The 24,259-nt window shown below is 43.3% G+C and overlaps 1 protein-coding gene across 2 annotated transcripts in view; it reads left to right on the forward strand.

The window, feature by feature from the left end:
- Positions 1 to 2,347: 2,347 nt before the first annotated feature.
- The window catches only part of homer1b (homer scaffold protein 1b), a 37,204-nt gene continuing 15,292 nt past the window's right edge, over positions 2,348 to 24,259 (forward strand). Inside the window, exons 1-2 of one of the 2 annotated variants that reach the window (XM_018759140.2) lie at positions 2,348 to 3,174; positions 15,970 to 16,583. In XM_018759140.2, coding sequence (XP_018614656.1) covers positions 16,582 to 16,583 — 2 coding nt within the window. In that variant the 5' untranslated portion in view covers positions 2,348 to 3,174; positions 15,970 to 16,581. The remainder of the gene's footprint in view (positions 3,175 to 15,969; positions 16,584 to 24,259) is intronic. The other variant, XM_018759139.2, reaches the window with a different exon arrangement.

Consider the following 24,259-nt stretch of genomic DNA (forward strand, 5'->3'; position numbering starts at 1 on the left):
ACAGTTTCATTTTACTTTCATAAACTTTGAAAACACACCCTTGTTTTATGAAATATATATACATTCCTAAACAACATTTATGCATTTATTTAAATTCATCAAACACATTCTCACAATTTTCTTCATTCACAAAGGAATAAATGTAAACATAAATGTGATTCCCAGACCAAACTTGGGAAACCATAAAAATCTATTTACTTTTATGCTGTTATTGTGAAATTCTATGAAAATTATTCTTTTAGGTGTACTGGACAATTCTGTGGTTTTTTACCCCATAAGAAAGCAAAGTGGCAGCAAAGAATCGTGGCATATCAGATGGTGCCACAGTAATTGGCCCATAAGTCATCACAGACTGATGTTTGATGGAGTTTGTTCTTAAAAATGTAGCGTTCAGATGCGAGTCCGACACGGGCAAAAAGTAATGATCCCACGTGCTGTAATGTACGGAGCAGAGGTGAAATGAATGCAGGACAAGGAGACACACAGTGTATTTTCACAAAGGTGAAATGTGAAACACAAATCTGTGAGTAGGACTTGAACACGGAGAAGTGAAAAAATATCAGAACAGAACACTGGACCTGGACAGGAGCACAAAAGACAGGAGTGGACAGAACAAGCACTTCAGACTGGAACCTAAACACCTATGGGACAAGACGTAGGAAAGGGGTAACTAAAGTTTGCCAAGAGAGCACAATGGAACACTGATTAAGAATCCACGATCTATCCTTGGCCACTTGCTCCTTCTATACCTCACTATCCACCAGATGATGAACAGGTTCCTGGGTCGGGGCTAATGGCACTGAGTGGTGCTTCCTCTAGACCATACGGGTATTGTCCTTGTGGGTCATGACAAAAAGACTTAAAGGTTCACACTATTTAATTTGCTTTGCACATGGAGCTTGATTCTGTCTCACGGATTCTTATTGACACCCATATATTATTAAAATTTTTCATTTATCTTAAATTATTGATTGTTTTAAATAAGTTGTTGGCCGTGTTCAGAAGTAATCAGAAACGTAGTTTTCAAGTTTATGTTCAGATCTTACTTCAGCCAGTTAGTCATGTGGTAATTCACACTATTAGGATGTCCATAGGCAATTACTGTAAAACTAGTTTGATTCTAATAAATCACAAAGTTGTAGTAGATTGTGCTAAAGTTGAGCACTATGACCTCAACATGAGTATCTGGGGGAGTCAGAAAGTTAAGAACGATAAGCTTGAATTATTAACAATACCACTGACATGACAAGATGCTACAAAATAATCATAATTATTTATTTAATTAGTATGTCCTTTCTGGAGATAAAAAGAAAAAATATTGGTAAGGACTGATTTTTTAATTTATGAAAAGCTACAAGTGGCAAGACAGAAGTATTCCTTACTTGATTATGAACTTATTGCATTGAATCATTAATTAAATATGAATACTCGAGATATTTTTATCATGTATTAAAGTAGTATCAAATTTTATTGAAAAAGTTTGGTGTTTTAGGTGTTTGGTCTCCTTTTCTGGCGTGATCCAGATTTGTTCTGTAGGAAAACAGCAATGGTGAGTATAGCGTGAATGTTGGCTTTTATCAGAGCTGCTGTATGAAGAGGTTGCATGACAAATGAAACACAACAAAAGTGATAAACTTGTACGGATATCATATACTACCTACAGAGTTGAAAAATGGATAGCCGGTTTACACAGTGGGCGGTGCTGCAGGTAGCCTCGCAACTCTTAGGATGTGGATTCAAATCCAGTTCAGTCTTTGCAAAGTTGCTTGCTCTCCCCATGGTTACATGTGGTCCCACCCATAACCCAAAAAGTTTCAAATGGATCTATGACTCTAAATTGCACTCTCTGTGTGTTTCCTCACTAAGTTTGATTGCCCTACAATGAACTGGCATTTTGTCCAGGGTGTGTGCTGTTTAACACAGCATACACCACTGACCAGCTTCTGTGTTCTGGGCAACTGGCTATCAATAAGAAAGTGATTAATTGTTTATAAATCCCGTATGAACTACATTGTTAATTTACACTGACTTCTATAACCTAAATATTATTTGATGGCAATATTTAGTAAATTTAAATAATATACATAATTTTAAGCATTTTAAATTGGGCGTCATGAGTCTAGCATGATTGCGTCACTCTCGGTCTGACGTCAGCGCGAAAGGAGACGTGATGACGTAGGTCTCCTCGATGGCGTCATTGCTCGGATGGGGAGCATAGAATGTATGTGATGAAATGTCTGTACGAAACAGTAGAGGAAACATGTAAAGCGACAAACATATTTTGATTGTTACACAGTATTTGTGTTATATTTTCCCTCTAATTGTTTCTGTAACATCTGAGTGAGCTCGTGGGTGTCGGTTTAGTATTGTTGTTAAAACGGAATCAAACGTAAATGTGCTGGAAGGGCGCGTAGCTTCAAGCTTGTGCTCGCGTTGTTTTTACAGATGTTGTATTGCTCTGGAGATGGGCGATGTTGCCTGTTTCGACATGACAGCTCCATATCTATGAGTGAGTGAGTGAGTGAATGAATGACGAAGAGCAGCTTTGCGGCGCCAGAACGCGGCGCGCTCCTGTTGCGACGAGCCGTGGCCGCGCTGTCAGCTGCTAGGGAACCGGGAGCGCTGTTCAGGGTATCGGTTTGTCCGGTTGGCCGTTTAAAGGGGCGTGTGGAGAGGGAGGGGAAGAGAAGAGAGAGCGAGCGAGCGAGCGAAGAGGAGGCGCCCCTCGCAACCCCGCCAAAATGCGTACGCGCGCTCCCGCGTCGTAACAAGCCCGCGCGTCCTCCGGCGCGTACAAATCCAAGACGAAGCCAGGCGTCCACAGCGATGCATCATGTTCCCGAGCCGCTTGTGCGCCGCGACGCCTCCGTGGGAACGCGCAGCCGGCGCTGAGAGCTGGACGTGACGGCCACGGACGGAACTTAGCATCTGCATCTTCGCCCGTTCATTCTCGCTCCTTCCGTCCACGCAATGCTTGATTTTGTGGACGCGCATCCCTCTGCCGTGGATTTGACGCCTGCTGCGCGCGGCGACTGACAGTCATTTGTGCGCTGAATTTTAAATGGCATGATTTTGGAGAGGAGGAGGAGGAAGAGGAAGGCGGCATCTCGGAATCCCAGCGCACCGTCCGTCAGCCATAACAGGGCACAGCGCGGACTGATCAGGAATAATGGGGTAAGAACGCGGTAATGCTGAGCACACGGACCGAGCCCTTGTTATATTCCATTCATCAGTTCGACATTCAGAGCCATGACGGGAATGAGCAGCGCCTCCTCCCGCGTGCACTACTGACAGACAGAAATTGTACGGAATCATCATGATTGAATGTTCATTTTCACACCCCACTCGCGCAGATTTCAGTGCACTCTCTCTGTGTGTGTGTGTGTGTGTGTGTGTGTGTGTCACACAGCAGTGAGTGGCCATGCCTCTGTGACCCCATGCTCCTAAGCCCCATCCCCCCCCAAAACCACTACACACACACTTCATACTGCTACATAGTCACAGTGTTTCACATTTGGGGAAAAACACCCTGCAAACCTGTCACATGGTTTCCCAGTCATGCTGGCTCTTCTGCCCTGTAAGAGCAGCCCTTTCTGTGTAAGACCTTGGCCTTTGATCTTTTTCTGTGTTTCAGTAATGTGGCAGGATGTATTGTTCCTGGAAAGGTGGGCCCATGTGAGAAGAAGCTCCTTTCGAGAAGAAACTTTGAGAGGAGGTTCACGCAGCATGCGCTGTACTTCTCCGGTGCGACCGCATCTCTTGTACTCAGCTAGGGGTTTGTAGTGGTCATTGTTGCTGGTCAGGTCTGAGAGGTGTTGTCCACCCTTTAAGGAATCATGAGTGTGGCTAAGGCTGTCTTCTAATGGCCTTTGGAAAGAGTGTTTCAGTCGTCAAGGTGGGTCCAAACTGTTGGGAACGTGGGTGGTTTTCAGCGGAGAACGTATTCCACTGACACTGCAGTGAAGACACTGGTTTCGCTGGTTTTAAGTAGTCATTTTCTCAAAGTCAGCTGAAAGAAATTGAAAGGATTCATTCACTTTCCCCACTAATAACCACTTTTCCTCAAACAGGGTCCTAGTGATCTGGAGCCTATCCTGGATGCAAAGGGTACAAGGCAAATCAGGGTGCATTTAAACAATCTTATTAACCAGTTTTTTTTTTTTTTTTTTTTTTTTTTTTTTTTTTTTTTTTTGTGTGTGTGTCTTTTCTCCAAAACTATTTACAATACCAGGTTTATCTACTAAGCTACTTACAATGATTTACCCATTTATACAGCTGGGTTTTTATTTCCCAGCGTTAAATACCTTGCTTGAGGGTAATACTGCAGGAATAGGATTCGAACCTGGGCACTAAAGACTGTGAAGTAACAGCCCCAACCACTATGTCCCCTGCTGTCCTAGTAACCAAATAATGAGTGGCCCATTCCTTTCTGTTAGAACAGCTTAATTTCTTCTTCAAATGCTTTCACACAAGACCGGAACCATGAGTAGAACTGGGAGATCCGATTGAATCATTTTTCAAGAAGGAGACCCTCCACTTCTATAGGGGATGAAGGAGGAGGAAAACTACTTGGCATTTTGTGCTGCAGAAGGTCCTACGGAGGTTTATCTATGTGAAGATGCACTGGTCTGAGATGTTTGACCTCTGCCTGATGCTCATGCCACTACTCTTGAATCTATTCAGGATTGTGTCGGGGGGGGTTTCATCAACTCAGAAAACATTCGTATTTTCAGATGTGTGCTCATGATTTTTCATATGCCTTAGCTCTTAATGTGACCGTGGGGCACACCAGTCGAACCAGCTGATTGTCATGAACTGGTCGTTCGAACCGCTACAGATTCACCACTGTGTAAAAGAAGTGTTTCCAAGGCATCCTTTGAGTCTTCTTCCTACATTTGGAGGTAGGAAAGGTTAGGAGGGTGTATGTTTGGAGAAACCAAAGTCATCTTGAGACCTTATTATTTTTCTCCACCTCTCACTGGTCCATGTTTGGACTCCAGTTTATAAGTTGTACTGCTCTTGACTTTGGACTTCAGCACTTTCCAGATGTCTGTCCCACCCCAAATTCAGGTTACTGAAGATCACAATGAACTGTTTTTACTAGAATGGGGACCGAATGTTGTCAGTCACATTCTGTGGTCATTTTCAAAGCCATTGTCAATGTATGTGCACATCTGGAAAGTGCTGACCATGTTTATCTTTTCCAGTGCTGTCATGATTTTTAACACCGTTTCCCTTCCCAATTCAAACAATTTTAATTTTTTTCCATCATATACACCTACAGCTCAGGCACTGGCATCTTCAAATAATCCACCCCATGTTGCTTTAGCGATTCCTATATGAAGTCTTGACCTTTATAGCTAATATGGATTGGTAATTGGTATTCAGCTTAATAGGACACTTCTCTAGCTCCTTTTATAATTATGTTTTAGTTACTACATTGATCATGTACTTTCCATGCTGTATGGCTGTATGTAAGTTTCAAAGTACAGAAAAAGTTGCTGTCATTTCCATGCATTTCTCTATTAATAAAGAGCATCAGCAGGTGGCGTAGTCATTAGGGCTGTCACATTTATGTTTAGCAGGGTTTTTTTCCAAAGCTAAATATGCAGTATGAAGGCACGTGGTTTGAATTCCTCCTCTTGCTGTACTACCCTTGATCAATGTACTTACCTGGATTACTGCAGTATAAATCCCCTGCTTTAAGAATGGATAAATCATGTTTAGACCAGCAACTTTTCTTGAACATTTTAAGTTCTTTGGACAAAGACATTAAATAAATGAAGGTTGTCAGTAATAGTATTAAGATGTGACTAAAAGTTGAGTTTGATTTCTCAAATCTTATTAAATGTAAGTGTGCAAGCAATTTTTTTTTTTATTTTTTTTTTTTTTTTTTAAAATCCAGGGCAGCTTGTTTTACCCTCTTCTAAATTTGTTGACCATGCTGCTCACAAGTAAAAGTGCTTAGTTTAGTGTCTGTTAATTGACTGAATGAATAATTTTATCTATAGTCTTGGATCTGTCTCTTGTGTCACTTAACCAGAATAGCACTTGGTCTGCAGTTTAGACCCTGGACTCATGTGCTGTCCTTCTGTATACTGCCTGCTGCTCAAGGTTTAATGTGCTGCTGCTGCTCTGCAGGGCTATAAGAGAAGAGCCACACACTTTTGTTTTTTTTTTTTTTTTTTCCTTTTCTCCCCCTCCTTTTTATTATTAGCCTTAAAAACGCTGCCTGGCAGTACTGCACCTCTCCGGGGAACCTCCGTGGGACTTGACTCTTTGCAGACCTCACTGCGATGCAGAGAGACCAGCCCTTAGCCAACTTTGTGACAATATGGAGCGAACGAAACACCCTGTTATATTACGAGAAACGTCGAGAAACCCATTTTTACCGTCTATGATTTAGAAACCTCTCAATGAATTGCTTTCCATCTGGCCGTCATATTTGCGAAGGAAACCAATTTTTTCAAAAGGCACGTGTTCGTCTCGGTCAGTATTTGTAATGTGAGAATGTATTTACCAGAGCAGAATAGCGCTGATTGAATTCTACAGTACTTAAAAGGTCAAATTTTCCATAAGTGCTGTAACAGTACTGTTTTATACAATGTGCTTAGTTTTATATATCTGTGGATTTTGTACCGTTACACCTACTGGGTGGAAGTTGAATTCAATTCATGATGATGTCAGCTTATGTTTGGCAAGAGTTAAAATGGAATAATATTTTAAGCAAACCCAGAGCTACAGAGTATTTCACACGAGACCTTTTATGTAAAGGGTTCTGCATGAAAAATCGAGTTTTGCCGTGATTCTTGACTCAAGAGCTGTGACTGATCAAACAGGAGGATCTTTAAAGAGGCTCAGCATGGGATCTGGAGGACCTCAGTCTACAGGAAGATGCAATGTCCATGTCCAAATTTTGTAATGGGCTCCTGTCCTTGCACCGTACAGACACAGCTGGAGTCGTAGTAGAAGGGAACACGTGATGATGTAAACATTTTAGTGGCACTCAGCTTGTGCCCTCCATCACTTCAGTATGTTGCATCAACTTGATCGTTTATGGAATGACACAGGTTGCTTTCTCTGGAGTATTCTTGTTATGTATTTCATGTCTTTCTATTTCTTACACAATGCCGATATGATATTTGTGTTAGAGCTAAAGACTATAATTATTCCAGTACAGTGACAGGATCATTATCAGGCAAATTATAGAGAAGATGGCATGTGGCTTTTTTTTTTTTTTTTTTTTTCCCACCCTTGCCTTTTTTTTCCTCCACCCCTTTAATGTTCTTGCACATGCTTTGATGTTGGAGGTGGAGAACTTTCTGGAGCGGTTTTGCCCAATTTCGGTGCCGTGATGGGGCACATCTGACCTATTCGAGCTCCAGGGATTTCTCTGACTGAAGTGCGTTTATTGTGTTGCTCTGGGACAAATCACAATTCTGTCCACTAATTCCTCTAAACCACAGCAGCCGTTGAATGTCCCTGCTTTGTTGCTCTCATGTTTTAACACTTTATTATTTAAAGAAGAAAGTAGAGTTTTAAAGGCTCATCTACTGAAATAAGTTTGCTTTGAAATTCTTGTTGAGATGCTCACTCCAGTACCCCGCAGATCCAGATTTGGACCCAAAGGTTGCAGGTTTGATTCCCACCTTTGGCTGTAGTACCCTTGAGCAAGGTACTTACACTAAATTTCTCTAGTAAAATTACACACCTGTATAAATAGGTAAAATTATTATAAGTACAGGGGGGCGCGGTGGCGTGGTGGGTTGGACCGGGTCCTGCTCTCCAGTGGGTCTGGGGTTCGAGTCCCGCTTGGGGTGCCTTGCGATGGACTGGCGTCCCGTCCTGGGTGTGTCCCCTCCCCCTCCGACCTTACGCCCTGTGTTACCGGGTAGGCTCCGGTTCCCCATGACCCCATATGGGATGAGCGGTTCAGAAAGTGTGTGTGTGTGTGTGTGTGTGTGTGTGTGTGTGTGTGTGTGTGTGTGTATTATAAGTACATTAAAGTTGTAAGTTACTTTGGAGAAAAACTTAAGATAAATGAATAAATGTCTTTATACATTTTTATTGTTTCTGGGGGGGATTTTTTAATTTTTTGCATTAATTTGATTTTTTTTTTTATCCTAAAAATAACAAATGTGTATATTTTGTTGTTGCTTTGGAAACCTGTTGTTCTGCATATGGACTTTAATTATATGCTAATATATCTAAAAGGGGGGCGTGGTGGCGCAGTGGGTTGGACCGGGTCCTGCTCTCTGGTGGGTCTGGGGTTCGTGTCCTGCTTGGGGTGCCTTGTGATGGATTGGCGTCCTGTCCTCAATGTGTCTCCTCCCCCTCCAGCCTTGCGCCGTTGTTGCTGGGTTAGGCTCCAGCTCCCCGCTTGGGACAAGAGGCTTCAGTCAGTGTCTTTGTGTGTGTGTGAGTGTGTTTGTGTTTCTAAAAGGTATGTAATTACTAGCGGATTATTATTATCTTCGGGAAAATGCCCCCCATATAGAAAAATGAGGAGCTAGTTGGAGAACCCGAAGTTTGGGGAACACCTTCCAACAATCACATGAATTCTGGGTTCTTGTCTGAACTCTTTGTCAGTGATATGTCCTCTTGGACACTTGTCTGTGCTGTAGAGCTCACACCTGAAGCAGCTCAGCTGTGAGCGTGCTTTCGTTTCACAGGTGTTTCGCCACAGCAGGGACCATCCTGGCGAGCCGCGTCGCTCTGCTTCCTCGGGAAGTCTTGGGCACACATTTGTCACTGTCCTTATACAGTACTGTGGAAAAGTGTTAGGCACTTAGATGTTTCACAAAAATATTTATTTTAGATTTTTTTTTTTTTTTAATGTCTTCTGCATTAGTGTCAATGGGCAATGGGAAAGAGAGCATATTTTACATCTACATTTATTTATTTAGTAGACGCTTGTCTCCAAAGCAACTTCTAATGAACTCTATGTAGTGTTATCAGCACACACACCTTATTCACCAGGATGAGTTCATTTTTAGATTTCCAAGCATTCCTTTTGCAAAAGGTTACAGACTCCACCTGAGGGCCCTGGAAAATGTGAATTTGTATTGCTTGGGGTAACTTGAGAGACTGCCATGCTCAGGTACACCTTTGGTTGCTGATGGATAGGACCACACAGTAGTTTGTTGTGACACACGGTGGGACTTCTTAAGCTTTTTCTTGAAGATGAGTGCAATTTGCATTTTGATGATCTCCATGCACATAATATAAATTATACTTGCATATGTATTCAATTAGACGTTTGTGTGCGAGGCAATGCACGAGGATCTTCTCCCTGTGCCTGACTTAATATCCCACCCTATTTGCATACCATTATCCCAGTTTTTGACCGAGGTCTCCTCCCTCCTGTGTTTCTCTCCATCTAACCATGGCTGGGTGGTATGTTTTTAAAGAGTCGTCTCTCTTCTGCATCCCAAAGGTATTGGAAGCATTTCTCACCTTGCTCTCTTATGCCTGAAAACCAAAGGATTCTGGGGGTTTTCTCTCAACACCCTAGTAATAGTGATGGAGCAAAATGTGCCTTTAGTGTCAGACATGGAACAAAACATGGTCATTCTCTGTATAGGTGACAATGGCACTTTTGTTTTTTAATGTGGCACCAGGTTTGTTGTTGTTGTTGTTGTTGTTGTTGTTGTTATTCTACCCAATATTGTGTGAATAACAATGAAATATTTGAAAATTTTATGAAGTTATTCCAACGTGGTCATCGTCTTTGCTGTTGCATATTTTTAAATGATTTATTTTCCATTAGGGGCAAGAACAGAGGAACAAACCAATGATCGTACTTCAAGCATACAATATTGATTGACCACTTTGCTCAATTGGTTTTGTACTTCTGAGGATTACGGCATTTTACACGAGTGATCGATACTTTCTTAATGCTGTACAGTGAATTATTCATATAAATTATCGCAGTCTTTGTGTGTTGATATTAAAAGCAGTGATTTGCATATGCTTGGCGTTTTAAGTGTTGTTATAGAGTAATGCCACTTAAAGTGTCACTCCTGTGCAGAGATTGTGCTTCGAAATGATATTGTGCATTTGGGCGGTATCCCAGTCTAGTGTGTGTGTGTGTGTGTGTGTGTGTGTGTGTGTCTGGGTTAGTGTTTGAAAAGTAGAGACTGCCACATGGACAGTGAGTAGACTCATGTTCACTCATATAAATGGAGGAAAAACTGTGGTAAGCTTCTGTATTTGTTGTCAGAAGGTTCTCCCAATGTTCCTCTGAGGTTGTTCTGTGGAGCAGTTGTGCAGTGTCACGTACCCTGGTAAAGGATGTTTCTCGGAGGCTATTTGAGGAGGAGGGGTTGTGATGGCACAGCGGGCTTGGCCTGTGCCTGCTCTCTGGCGGGTCTGGGGTTCGAGTCCCCCTTGGAGTACCTTGCAGCGGACTGGCGTCCAGTCCTGGGTGCGTCCCCTCCCCCCCAGCCCTGCGCCCTGTGTTGCCGGGTTGGGCTCTGGCTCACTGCGACCCCGCTTGGGACAAGAGGTTTCAGTCAGAGAGTGTGTGTGTGTGTGTGTGTGTGTGTGTGTGTGTGTGTGTGAGAATCAAAGACCAGACAAAATGTGATTCAGTTTGTCAGCAAGAGTGCTGTGTTAAAGAAGCTGGGTGAATTCCCACAAGTTGCAGAGACAGCTATGTCAACATGGAGCAGGCAGTTGGTAGTGTAGGGATTACAGCTGGTGCCTTTGCATCCAAAGGTTGCCGGTTTGAAACCCACCTCCAGCTGTAGTACTATTGAGCAAGGAACTCACCCTTAATTGCTCCAGTAAAAATGAGTGAACTTTATAAATGGGTGAATAAAGTAAGTAATTTTAGTTAGCTTAACTTGTAAGTTTTTACTGAAGCAATTGAGGGTAAGTACCTTGCTGAACCTGGGTTCAGTCATTGTAAGGCAGCGGCTTTAATCACTGCGCCCCCTGCTGCCCGTGCACTTGTCCGTGTTTAGCTGGGACCGGGATGCTCTGACTCTTTTCTCCATTCCATGTTACCAGCTTTGGGTTTGGTCTCTGCACGCCTACACTGCTCCATCACCTTCTCCAGCTGACTTTCCTGCTTATTTTACTATACTTCGGGTGTAGGCGTCCAACCGACTTTCAGCCACCCCGAACACACACCTCTAACACTTTTCTCTATGCAGTGTCTTGAGACCTCAGCACCTGGTGAAGATTCTCAGCTTCACCCCATCTAGAGACGGCGCGGCTCACGCGCTTTGGGGTGTTTCCTGGTTTCTGCCCCAAAGAGTCACCCTTCTGGTATTTCTGGCTTATTTTCTAGTCGGTTCCAAAGCTGTCACCACCAATTAGAACTACAATGGCTTACCTTGTTCTGTCGTGCTTTCACTCGCCCAGATTAAATGAATCAACTAACAGCTCGCTTCATATATGGCAACACCTACACCCTTTGACTAATGCGCTGTGTTATTTAATATTTATACCGTCAGCGGTTTCTCTATGTCCAGTTATGGCACAAACATCTTTTGGAACAGCACCCATGTGTGCTACTGAGTAAGAGTGCTGGCTAAGAATATATTGAAATTATAATGGAAATGTGCCTATGAGATGTTCTGGCACTGGGAGAAACCAGCAGCCACAAGTCGCGGTAGTATAGTGGCACTGTGTGAAGGTGAGGTCAGGGGTGCTACCTGTTGTCAGGTGATGGCTGAGATGTACAGTGTGAGCGGGGCTGAAGGTTAGCTCCTCCACTGAGGGCATTGGAGGCACAGTTGCTGTAGAGCAAAGGGGCTGATGCTGCATTTCCAATGCAAAACAGTGCCCTGAAGTGGGCCGCTCGGCTTGGATAAATAAATATTCATTCCAGACGGGAGTTCATTTTGATTTTTACTGACAGGCAGAGGCAGTTCTCACTTGGATAAAGATTAAAATTGGGAACAAGCACGCAATAGGCAGTCCGATTTACAGGTTGCGCAGAAAACGGAGATCAGTGCAGCGGCACAGCGGGTAGCACCGGTGCCTTGCAGCTCCTAGAATGGGTGTTCGAACCCTGCTTCATCTGTGTGGAGTTTGCATGTTCACCCTGTGATCATGTGGGTTTTCTCCAGGTGCTCTGGTTTCCGCCCACAGATGTTTCAGGTGTACTGGTGGAAATTGCCCGGTGTGTGTGTGTGTGTGTGCGATTGTCCTGCAAAAGTATCCCATCCAGAGTGTACAGTCCTTCACACCCTATACTTTCAGGATAGGTATTGAATCACTGTGATCCCACATTTGACAAGAGGTTACTAATAATTATTAGTATCTAATAATACAATTAGTAATTAGTAGAAACACTGTCTGCTGTTCTGCCATTAATTATAATGAATGGTTGAACATCAGACACAGGGTGTGTTTCTGTAGTTGTTGACAACATTTTTGTGTGACACTTTTTCCTTTTAATTAATATAACAATCTCCCAAAGTCTTTCCACCCCTGAGGCAACATGACGACAAACACCTTGGGTACAACTTATGCACTGGTGGTCACACATAGTAAGGAGAATCTAATTACCCTTGGGGAGGGTACTCTGAATTACTGTCCTTGTAATGGGATACTTTGCAACTTTCAAGACATCCCATCAGCGGAAAACAGACATTATTTGACTACGCTCTGCGATGCTCCGCTGCAGCACAGGGAACAGGAGAAGTTCACTTTATGCAGGTGTGTGAGGTTGTGCCGGTACTTGCCCTGATCTCAGCTTGATGCACGAGTTTGGTTCTTGGCACACACCTTGTGGACCCAGAGGGACTGTTTGAAAGATAGATCTGCTTGTCTGACCTCTTTCAAACATCTAACAAACAAAATGACGTTGTCTCATAAATTGCCAACGCTGCTGAAATGCAAGGTATAATTGTTATACCTATATTATACCTGTTATATAAATGTTCTCCCCGTGTCTGTGTGGGTTTCCTCCGGGTGCTCTGGTTTCCTCCCACAGTCCAGACATGCTGTTCAAGTTCCCCATAGCATGTGAGTGACAGAGAGAGTGTGTTCCACTGATGTATGGATGAGTGACCCAGTGTAAGTAGTGTATCTAGCAGTGTAAGTCACCTTGGGGAATAAGGTGTGTGGGATGGTAACACTACATAGTATCCATTATAAGTTGCTTTGGAGAAGAGCGTCTGCTAAATAAATGTAAATGTATTGTAGATGGTTTGCTCCTGCTTACGGAAAGCAGACTTTCATATGTTCCACTCACTATATATTACGACAGCCATGTTCACCTTGGTTGTACTCCAAGTAAATTGATACTGCAAAAATACTGGTTGAAAAGGGAAAAAAAACAACAATGTTACTAATTAAGCTTTCTGACTAACAGCAACTGATGTAGCTCTCGACTTATCCGTTCAATCCTGTTTTCCGCAGAATTAACCTTGTGTGTCCTTGTTTCGAGGTTTCTCTGAGTGTTTCATTGCAGGCCAGGCCACAGCGCTGGTACGCTCAGCCTCTGATACAGAGTCATGTGAGGAAAAACTGATTAATGTAATTGGATTATGAGGCTTTTGGTTTTCCTTGGTGTTCACAGAAAAATATGCAGTTTTGTCGCATCATGAGGATTTGTTCAGAATAAGCATTATGTGCCCTAAAGCTAATTTTATTTAATCTTTGCTAACATTTTAGTAGGAATTACTCCTAGTGCTGCTCGACAGCATTGTATAATTTTTCCTTGCTTTCAGCATTTCAGATAATTGTCCTTGGTCAGTGTTAGAAGTTATCAGTACATGTAGTGAGTACCTTTTTAAGGATGTTCCACATGGAAAGGTATTGTCCCGTACCCTTTCCGTGTCCTAGTGTGTGGATTATCATACTCTTACCTTTGAACTGCATTATACTGTGACCAAACTGTGCATTTGATGATCTCTGTGAAACTCATGTTTTTGTAATGTTATATGGGCAGCTGTGTTGTTGCTCTTTATACACAGTTTGCCATTAGTTTCTATTAATTGTCCTTTAGTAAGTCTGTTTTGAGTTATTCCCTGCTGTATAGAGGGACCTCGGAGTCAACAAAGCTCTTAAGTCCGTAAATGATAGACAGCAGGGTAGGATGTGGCCCTTGATTGGGAGTCCTAGGAGCTCTTGTATGTTTTTGTCACTTTATTCACTAGGAGCAGAAAGGAATTGTGGGACTGAGAGCACGGCACATTCAGATTTGTGAGCAGTCTTTGCACAGCTTGCTTTACATAATCCTCTGTAATCTAGAATTTTCCTTTGCCCCCCTTTTGAATTACACTAATTAATGGGTTATTTTCCCCCCAGAGTGTAGCTAAAGTGTTTGAAATAGAAGAAAGGGACACTGCATTACAAGCTGACAGAAGCACATTTCCAGTTTTTAATCTGCATCGAGTGCGAAGATTCAAACACTTGAGACAATTTAAGATAACATTTTAAAGCCATAGCCATCTATTCTGGAGCCATTTCAGTCCTTGAGCATCAGCATTGTCAACACCTGGAGCTGGACGTCACTGCTCTATAGATGGAGGTAATAGAGGGCTGAGCCGTTTCCACACGATACCCTTTGGGTTGTAAAGAGCGTACTTGCTGGTTCACTTTCCATTGCTTTCTCTATTCAGACGTAACTTAGCATAAGCTCTTTGTTTGTTGTATTTAGTTTCCTGTGCTGTCCTTGTTCAGATGTGTCAGAGTGGCCTTGCCAAAAGCAATCAATTATTCTTATGGAGGGTTTGGCGTTGGCAGAACAGGCAGCCACTGACGGAGGACAGTGTGGCCATATTTCACTGTGGATTCATTTGGTGACAGGCTTACATTCACATTTCATTTCAGATAATGACTTTTTTTTTTTATTATTTTTAGATGCCAATAGACAACACTGTATCAGATACATCTTCTGAAAATACAGTATGTCTTCTGTGCAAAGTGATAGGAGAGTTAAATTGAATATGTAAATAGGATGCTTGCATCAGTCTTGCATCATTACGGTTTAAACACCTCTATCTGTGACACTGAAGGCCAGGTTCAAGTGTTGCAATAAATATTCATCGGTGGATCCACGGTCTTATTCTGAATTGCCTCCAACACTCATGAATAAGGCAATAAAACATGAAAAGGTGATAACGCAAACCGTGTAATCTCTAACTACGCAGAAGATGTATAATTGCATCTCTTTACACAATTGCTTTTGATTACCTGTCATTCAAATGAGTCTCTCAACCCCAACGATTCTCTAAATTGTACCTTTTTTTGCTCTTAGATGTAACCAGTGTCATGAACACAGTAGTGTTGGCACAATGAATGAAAATAAATTTAATTTTAATGCTGTAAAATGGTTATTCCAGAGTAAATGAAACTCCACAGGTTTAGACAGCAGTTGTTTGCACCTCTGATAGTTAAAGATGAGTGACTTTCATGTACACTTGAGATGTTCCGCTAGACATTCCTCCAGGGATGCTTCCCTTAGTGGGTGAGTTTAACTGGAGCAGGAGCTGAAGATCACCCCCTATTGCAAAATGCTTTTCAAAAGTTCAGGTGATATATCCTGATTTGGTCGAGGTGCTGTTGTTGAGTGTAGTGTCCTCACCATGGAATTTCTGTATTTATTAAGGCTACTGGCACATGTGGAAGAAATATTACAGTATGTTGAACTGTTTTATGTGCAGTTTTTGTCATTTATTCATTCTGGAGATACTGAATACTATGTTTGATCTTCAGGTAGATGAGCAGCTCAAAGTTCCTTACTAAACAATTACAAAATGGTTAATTCCTCAAAAAGAAAAGCCCTACATAAAACCCTGCAAAATGAATAATATTGTTGTTCAGTGCAAGAAAATTCAAGGAATTTTGTTGTTGCATGTAGCATCGGTATTGTGGAAAAACACAACACAGCACATGATGGCACATGTTCTGGGCCTTGCCCTCTTGACACTCCCTGTTCGCTTGGATGACGATCAAATCAGATTATTGTGTGCAAGTATTGAACCACATTCTGTTTTGGCCTTGCAGATAGACAGCTGATCAGAAGAAACCACAGGGCCCTCTGGATTTTTAACAAGAAGATATGACCGATTGTGAAGCACTGCAGAATAGTGTCTCCCTGCCTCATCTGCTGATCATCTACATTTGTTCTGTCAATTTTTCAGAAGCAACATGCATCCTATAGTAAGCAAAAATGAACTGAACAGCTGGAACTTCAGATACAGTCGTAGGATTATTGAAGCACTTTGTTTGCTGTCGCTGTTTTTATTTTGGCAAATGTTTCACATTACTGGCAAAACGAGGTGAATGCATGAGGTTGTCGATAGTAGCACGGGGCAGCCGATCAAGCTGCACCACACATGCTTGCTGAACTTGAGCACGAAGCTTCACTTCAGCCCTGGAGCACATTTGCTCTTATTTATCTAGCTGATGCTTTTCTTCAAAGCGACTTACACCGTTTTACCTATTTGTAGGGGTAATTGTTCATTAGAGCACTTTCAGCTGTATCTTTAAAGTAAGGGATACTACAGCAGGAGTCAGGATTCAAACCTGGGTCCCCTGATGGCAAGGCAGCATCTCTAATCACTACGCCACCTGTTGCACGGCTGAAAAAGAGAGCAAAGTGGAGCAGACTGGACAATGTAGGTATTTGAGTTTTTACAATACAAACTTAAAATGTGTAACAGTGAGTATAAACCCGCATGTTTCTAGTGTCCCATCATGACTTGTTATGTGAATGTGCCTGTAACACATGTAGAGATCATCATGTGGTTGTTTTGGGCTCTTGGGGTGACTCATTTGTATAGTTGCTGTGCATGTTCTTCCAGCCCAGACATGTACAGCCATGGCCATAGCAGAGTCCTCCTTATCTTGACGGCAAATGGGCAGCAACTCCTCGGTATCTGTATGTTCAAATACAGGCTGCTCCCAGACCTCTTACGCTGCTTGTCTGCGCTTGTATCCGTTTCAGCACTTCGTTTCCACAAACACTACATGACTGTATCCAGCACTGTATGGCCTATGTTTCTGAATGCATAAATGAGGTTTGGAATGATATTGCTTAACTTTTTTTTAGAAAAGCCACCTCGTGTAGACACCACAGATGTACGCCATAGTGCTTTCGGGCATTGACGAAACCGTAGACTTTGTGCCAGGATCTTGTTGTGCTCCACGGTGTGGACACCCCAGTACCACGTTTTCCTCCATCTGGGACCTACATGCAATGTCGTGTTTCCTCATGTGCAATTTGAGTTTGGTTTTTGCATTTGAGAGTACTGGACTCTTTCTCCAAACATGGATGGAGAAAGTGAGCTTGTAACATCTGCCCATACATCACAAACACACACGTGAAGGGATAAGTGTTGTGTGTCTACATATCCACTGGTAAGTGTGGATGTCAGATTGTTTTTGAACGTCGACCATCTGTTGTTCAGCAGCTACCACCGCACTGCTCGTTTCCAAGACGACTCCAAAAATCCTACACATCGCTCTTATTCTTCATAAGGTGCTCTCACTGAGCTTTTTTTACAGCTTCAGACCCTAACAAGGATCCTTTATCTGTCGCGCTAGATGTGAGATCAAATGACCTCTGCTTAGGTGGTGACAGCTCAGTGATTACATTTGTGATTGTCCTCTTCCTACCAGCCCTGCATCTTAAGTTATGAAAAGTAAATCTGGATGCACAAACCCACCAACCTGTAGTTTCATTGATACCATGGAAGCACTGGTAAGAATCAGTGGCACACATGGTCCTCGATCCGTTCCAGGGATCTGTTCTGACATCCCTCCTGTAAGTCGCATACTCTGTACTATATTATAGGAAAAAAATATGGACACAAACAAGTAAAATGTATCAATGACTGGCTATATTTTTCACTAGTTTCACAGATTATTCATGTTGAAATACACACAAACACATACTGTCTGAAGCTGCTTGCCCCAAGCAGGGTCATGGCGAACCGGAGCCTAACCCAGCAACAGAGGGTGTGATGCTGAAGGGGGAGGGGATGCACCCAGGGCAAGACGCCCCGAGAAGGACTTGAACCCCAGACCCACCTGAAAGCGGGACCTGGCCAAACCCGCTGCACCACCACACCCCCACATGTAAAAAAAAATACTGCTTATATATACATACTGTAGAATAATAAAATGACTGCAGGACATAATTATATTTTCATGCTTTGCTGTTATTTTGAGATTTATATCTGACTTCTTTCACTTTTCTGCACCACCAGACTAATCATACTAGCAACAAAAAAAGGTAACTTGAACGATAAATGAAACGTTCTATAAATTAAGTTTTTGTAAATCACAGGTGCTGATAAACGAGACACATGGATGGTGGTGCGGCCACCCAGCCTTACAACTAAACACGGTGGGCTGGGGTGGCAAGATGGCACAGCGAGTAGCGCTGCTGTCTCAGCACCTGAGTGGTGCAATAGGATATGGGATCGATCCCCACTCTGTCTGGAGTTTGCCTATTCTCCCTGTGTCTGCGTGGGTTTCCTCCCAAAGTCCAAAGACCTGCTGCTCAGGTTCACCCATAGTGTCTGTGCGTGACAGAGAGAGGGTGTGTTCCATTGATGTATGGATGAGTGACCCAGTGTAAGTAGTGTACCTAGCAGTGTAAGTCACCCCGATGAATAAGGTGTCTGGGCTGATAAAACTACACAGAGTTCATTGGAAGTTGCTTTGGACAAAAGCATCTGCTAATCGGAACTGTTGAGAAGCTACAGACCAGATAAGTACTTTGCTCAGGGTTACTACAGCTGAAGATGAGGCTCAAACCTATGACCTTTGGGTCCAAAGGCAACAGCTCTAACCACTACCAGCTGCCCCATACAGACTGATAACTGTAGAATAATATTGTAGTTTTATTGTCATCATACGTAGATATACATTTATGAATAGATCGGCCTGTTTTGTTTTGTTTTTGCCAGAGCCCAGGAACAAAAGCAACTTCTTCAGCAGAGGGTGTTTTATATCGTTCTTTTTCATCCAGTGGTTGCATAGCTCACTGAACTTTGACCTGGTACAATTTTTTTTTTTTTTTTTTTGGCGGAGGGTTTACAACCAGCTGGTGTTGAGCTACACCTTGACCTCAGCTTCTGTTTCAGGCTAGAGCTGCTAATGGGCTCATTTCCATCACTCCGTGGACCGTGTGTGCGTTCGCTCACGCCTGAATGCAGCACGCGGACACACATTGACAAAAGCTTCAGGACACTGAAAAAAAGAAAAGTTTCCTACTCCAGCGAGAAGGTTCTGAATTTTTGCTCGCCCCAGGCAGTGTGTAGAGTACTTTTCTAAAGATTGCAGCGAGTGAGAGGTTGTGTGTGTGTGTGTGTGTGTTTACAGAATGTGATCCAAATAAATGTCGGTTTGTAAGGCTTTTCTCATTTCTAGCAAGGTTTAAGTCCCAGTAAAATGGTGGTACGGAACAAACTGCACCTTGTCCTTTGGCAAGGACACCTAACGCAAGGCCAACTGCGCTTGCACTCGGCTCCACGAGATAAAGGCATTAGGACTAATCACCTGTCGCTGCTCTGTCAATATTCACGTTTTGTCTCTAGCTCCGGGTCACACCTTATTTCCTGCCAACTAGTGCCGCGCTGTAGAGTCCGTTCGGGTCCCAGGTCGTGGCGAGGGTGTCACAAGCTGGTCACTTTACCTTTTGAATGACCTTTCACCTCGCACCTATCCTGGATCAATGGGTTCATACGGTTAGGGATGGGGAGGGATGGAGAGGGATGTGACCGCCTCTCCCTTTCTGTTGGCCAGTCCCTTTGCATGTTTCCTCAGTCAAGGAGCCCCTTATTTAATGGAACTGCTAAGTGCAACCAAAGCTCATCAATCAGGAAGCTTTGACTTTCAGCCGAGGCTCTAAGCTCATTAATCTTTACTCTTGATCCATAGACTCCCACGCCGTACTAACATGGATCACTTTCCTTAAGGCAAATTGATTAGGTTTTTTTTTTTATTGTTGTTCCCAACAATAGGGAGCTCTTTAAATGAATTTCTCAGATGTGCACTTTAGGGTAATATTTCTTTGTTTAACCTTGTAAGGGCTCTGGATTCAGGCTGACTTTACTGGAAATGAATAGAGGTTTTGAAACCAGTTTAAGCCCTTTGCTGGAGCACGATATGCTTTCTCAGCATCGGGCTATCACTTGGCACTTTTCGAACTCGGGGGGTTTCGTCCCAGTGGAGGTACGAATCGACCCCTGATGTACAGCGGCAGTTGGCACCGAGGGCTCAAGCCCCAGCCACGTTGTCCATATTGTCCAAAGCTGCATTCCTGCCCATGTCAGAAATTCAGAAATGGAAGCTTGTGCTGGCTTTCCCTGTTTGACCCTCGGACTGCTGCGCTGATCCCCATTTGAACCCGTGCGCAGTGCGGTAGATCCCATGTACATGTGTGCACAGCATCTGATCCTGGCCCCCAGGGTGCTCTCAAGCCTCTCCCTGCATATCCACCCTCGCTGTTGCAGGTAGGTGCCTGCAACATCCTCCTGCATTACAAGTGATGACACATTCGCGTTGTTGTGTAACAGGCCCGCGTGCACACACACACATATACGCCCTCTATCTGAAAGGATGCAAAAATAGTCCCGATGTGAGGTGTCTTTTTTGGCAGCTGCCCCCTACTGATTACTCAGTGCAGAATTACTCTTTTATGAAATTTTATTTCATGTCTGATCCGTTAAATCACATTCAATGTCATGTTGTGAAGTTTCTGTAGATGTGTAAGTTCAGATTTTCAACCCTGAATGATAGTTTTCTGGCTATGTAGGAGTTAAAAGGAGGGACATGAAAATGAGCAGCTTCTCGCCGTGTTGTGCAACACGTTTGGTGTGCATGCCAAAGAGTCTGCTATGATCTGCCTCACTGTTGCTGGTTAAGGGGAAACCAACCTAATGGCACGTGTCTCACCGATCTGAGATGTTGCTCACTCAGGACCTACTTGTGGAAAAGGGCACTGATGTCAGATGGGCAGGTGCCGCATCTCGGTCCAGTAATAACTAATAGAGACGGGTAACAGAACCTTCGCCCAACAGTGGGGTCCTGGATACGTGGTTATATGGTCGGTGCGTGGAAGGCCGCCTGATCACTGACATTAGCAGCACTTAACATACAAATGAGTCAGATTTGGTGCTGTGATCCAGCTCAGCAAGCCTAGCCTCTTAAATGCTCCTGGGGCAAGTAGCCATGCATCCAGGGTTCGAAAATGCTGACCTTTATAGACGCTTCCATTTCTGGTGCCCTCAATGTGAAAAATGCATGTTGAGAAACATCGAGTCATTACTTTTATTATCTTCTAAATGTTTGTGCCTTACTTTTTTGTGCTTTGTACTGTATTTTCTATAATCTATAACAGTATATGGATATATTCTATGCTACAATTTCAAGAGGTGTAATGCATACTTTGATTTTCTGATACAAAACACTTGCTTGGGATCTGTGTTAATGTAGGGATCTAGTTTTTATTTTATACAACTTCAAGTATGAAATGTTGAATTATGTTAAGGGTGTTTTATTCCACTGGTTATACAGATTGTTCAATTTTACTGTAATATTTCTTTTGTGTTCCATAATTATACATACATGGCGGTATCTGAATGGCTTTCGGTTATGTGGTCGTTGAATTAGCAGAGAAATAAAGCAAGTGGTAACCATTCTAAGTCAGTAAGTACAGTAGGCAAAGGTTTTGGAGATGCAAATGAGAGGGTGTGACAATTGTTTTATGATTCACTGATAGGATTACACGAGTGGCAGGTCCTTTAGAAGGCGAAAGAAAGAAAAATGTCAGATCACCTTCATAGTGAGCAAAGCGCATGACACATTATTTGGAGTCAGTGGAGTAATGCAGTGGGCTGCATAGTGCAAATATGGCATCGGGGTCCAAGTGAGAGGATTTAAATTGGGCTCGGGGGAAAATGGCAGTGAGGAGCAGGATGGTTTGTGTCAGATCGCCTCCGCGCTGCGGCGACAGCCTAACGTGTGTTCGGAACTCCGAATGAGACCTGCAACCCCGCTGGTCCTCCCACGCAGCTCTCCCCCGGGTCTCTGTGGAGGAAGCCTCTACCACTAATTGTGCTGCGATGAGACAGTCTCCTCTTCGAGATCTCCTGCCCGCTGACTTCTATTTTAAAACTCCATATGACACCTTTTATATTCACATATATGTTTACTAGTTCAGCAAACACCCCGACAGTGACGTACAGGTGCAGGAAGTGCAGTAGAATAAAACAAAAGGGTTAGAAATAGCTGAATGCGTCCTCACCCACATAGCGCCCCAAAGAGCAGTCCCCGAGTACACGTCCTACATAGCACAAAGGACCAAAGCTGGCAAAATGATTAACATCATCTGCTGAGAATTACGAGGTCGAAATTATGGTCCGAGGTCAGCTCGTAAGCACATATCTTCAAAGATGTCTTCAAACCGTGTCCAACTTGTGTGGCTTTAAGGTGTTTGACAGCTAACTGTCAAACTGTGTGGAGTTTGCATGTTCTCCCCCTGTCTGTGTGGGTTTCCTCCAGGTGCTCTGGTTTCCTCCCACACTCCAAAGACATGCTTTTTAGGTTCCCCTATAGTGTGTGAAGGGGGGTGCGGTGGCACAGTGGCACAGTGGGTTGGACCTCGTCCTGCTCTCCGGTGGGTCTGGGGTTCAAGTCCTGGTTGGGGTGCCTTGCGACGGACTGGTGTCCTGTCCTGGGTGTATCCCCCTCCAGCCTTGCGCCCTGTGTTGCTGGGTTAGGCGCCGGCTCTCCGCGACCCCATATGGGCCAAGCAGTTCAGATTGTGTGTGTGTGTGTGTGTGTGTGTGTGTGTGTGTGTCTGAGTGACAGACAGAGTTCCGCTGATGTATGGATGAGTGACCCAGTGTAAATAGTGTATCTAGCAGTGTAAGTCACCACGGTGAATAAGGTGTGTGGGCTGATAACACTACATAGAGTTCATTGGAAGTTGCTTTGGAGAAAAGTGTCTGCTAAATGTAACTGCCCTGCATTGTGTAATTTTTGACTTGATAAAAGTTGTGATGGAAAGGAGTCAGTGGAAGCTCTGCTGGTCAATTCAGTCGTTCAAGTTACACATTGTGGGATGTGGGGAAAACTCTAGAATACGTATTAATTTTTTATTTTGTCTGCTATGGTCCTCTAAACAGTCTTTTTTTACTGTAAAATGTTTATTCCCTGTGAGCATCTGTTATAACTGTTGAATTTTATTATGATTTTAGCCATGACTTCTGCTGGGTAATTCACTGGAGAATTTTGGGTCCTTTTCTCATCGGTTCCTGCTGCCAAGCTCTGGGAATTCAGACAAGCTACCTTGAAGTTACAAGCTCATGTCTTTAACCGCTATGTTCCTTTCTGCCCTTTTAAAAAGTTTCAAATTAGAAAAGTTTCACTGCTATTGCTGGATAAATTAATAAAGAAAGCCTATAGGGCACTGGGAGAATGTTTTTTAAAATGTCATATTAAATGTGCTGGAATACTTCCATTTTTAAAGGTACATGGAAGAATTGACCTCCTGTTACGCTAACCACGTAATTGTGGCAGAGCGGTGGCTGGTCCAAGGTGTGGCTATTGGATTTTTGTGCTTCTTTCTTAGGAGAGATATAAGCAGTATCTTCCTTTGCTGCGTGATAGTGTCATACTTGTAGTGCAAATACCAAACGTTGCGGGAGAGGAAATGTTTTACAAACTCTGCAACCTTCTATGTTGCACTCATAATTATATATGGCTGCGAAAACACGACTGACACTTAAATAGCATTTTATTCATTGAGCAGATGCTTTTCTCCAAAGACACGTACAAGTCAAAGACATTGAGTAGCTTCATACAGTGCATACAACTGAGAGTTAGATGGGGAATACAGTGAAGATCATGACAGATGGTGTGATGTAAATCTGTGCCACTCTCTGTGCATCGCGAGAGAAGCCCTTTGAATGACATGTGTTTTGAGACCATTCTTGAATGCTGGAAGGGATTCAGCAGTTCTGAGGGATAGAGGAAACACATTCCACCACACTCAAGCCAATACCAAGAAGTGGCAGGGTTTTCATTTTTGGACTGACTGTATGCCGAGAAATGCAGGCACTCCCACTTGGCAATCTGATCAGTCGGTAAACACAGCTTGAATGAAGTGCCTCTGCTCTCCTCTACTGCTCGGTAGTCTCCGCTCTGTCAACATTGAGCACCGAGTCTGAATTCTGTGTATTCAGAGGGACCCCTGTGAACCCCCCCGCCCCCAAGGATGAGGAGCCAAGGGGGTGGGGCTATGATAGGTTACTGTGTCTCGGGATCTATAATTAGTCCG

The sequence above is a fragment of the Scleropages formosus genome, chromosome 17, assembly GCF_900964775.1.
Source record: "Scleropages formosus chromosome 17, fSclFor1.1, whole genome shotgun sequence".
Lineage (NCBI taxonomy): Eukaryota > Metazoa > Chordata > Actinopteri > Osteoglossiformes > Osteoglossidae > Scleropages > Scleropages formosus.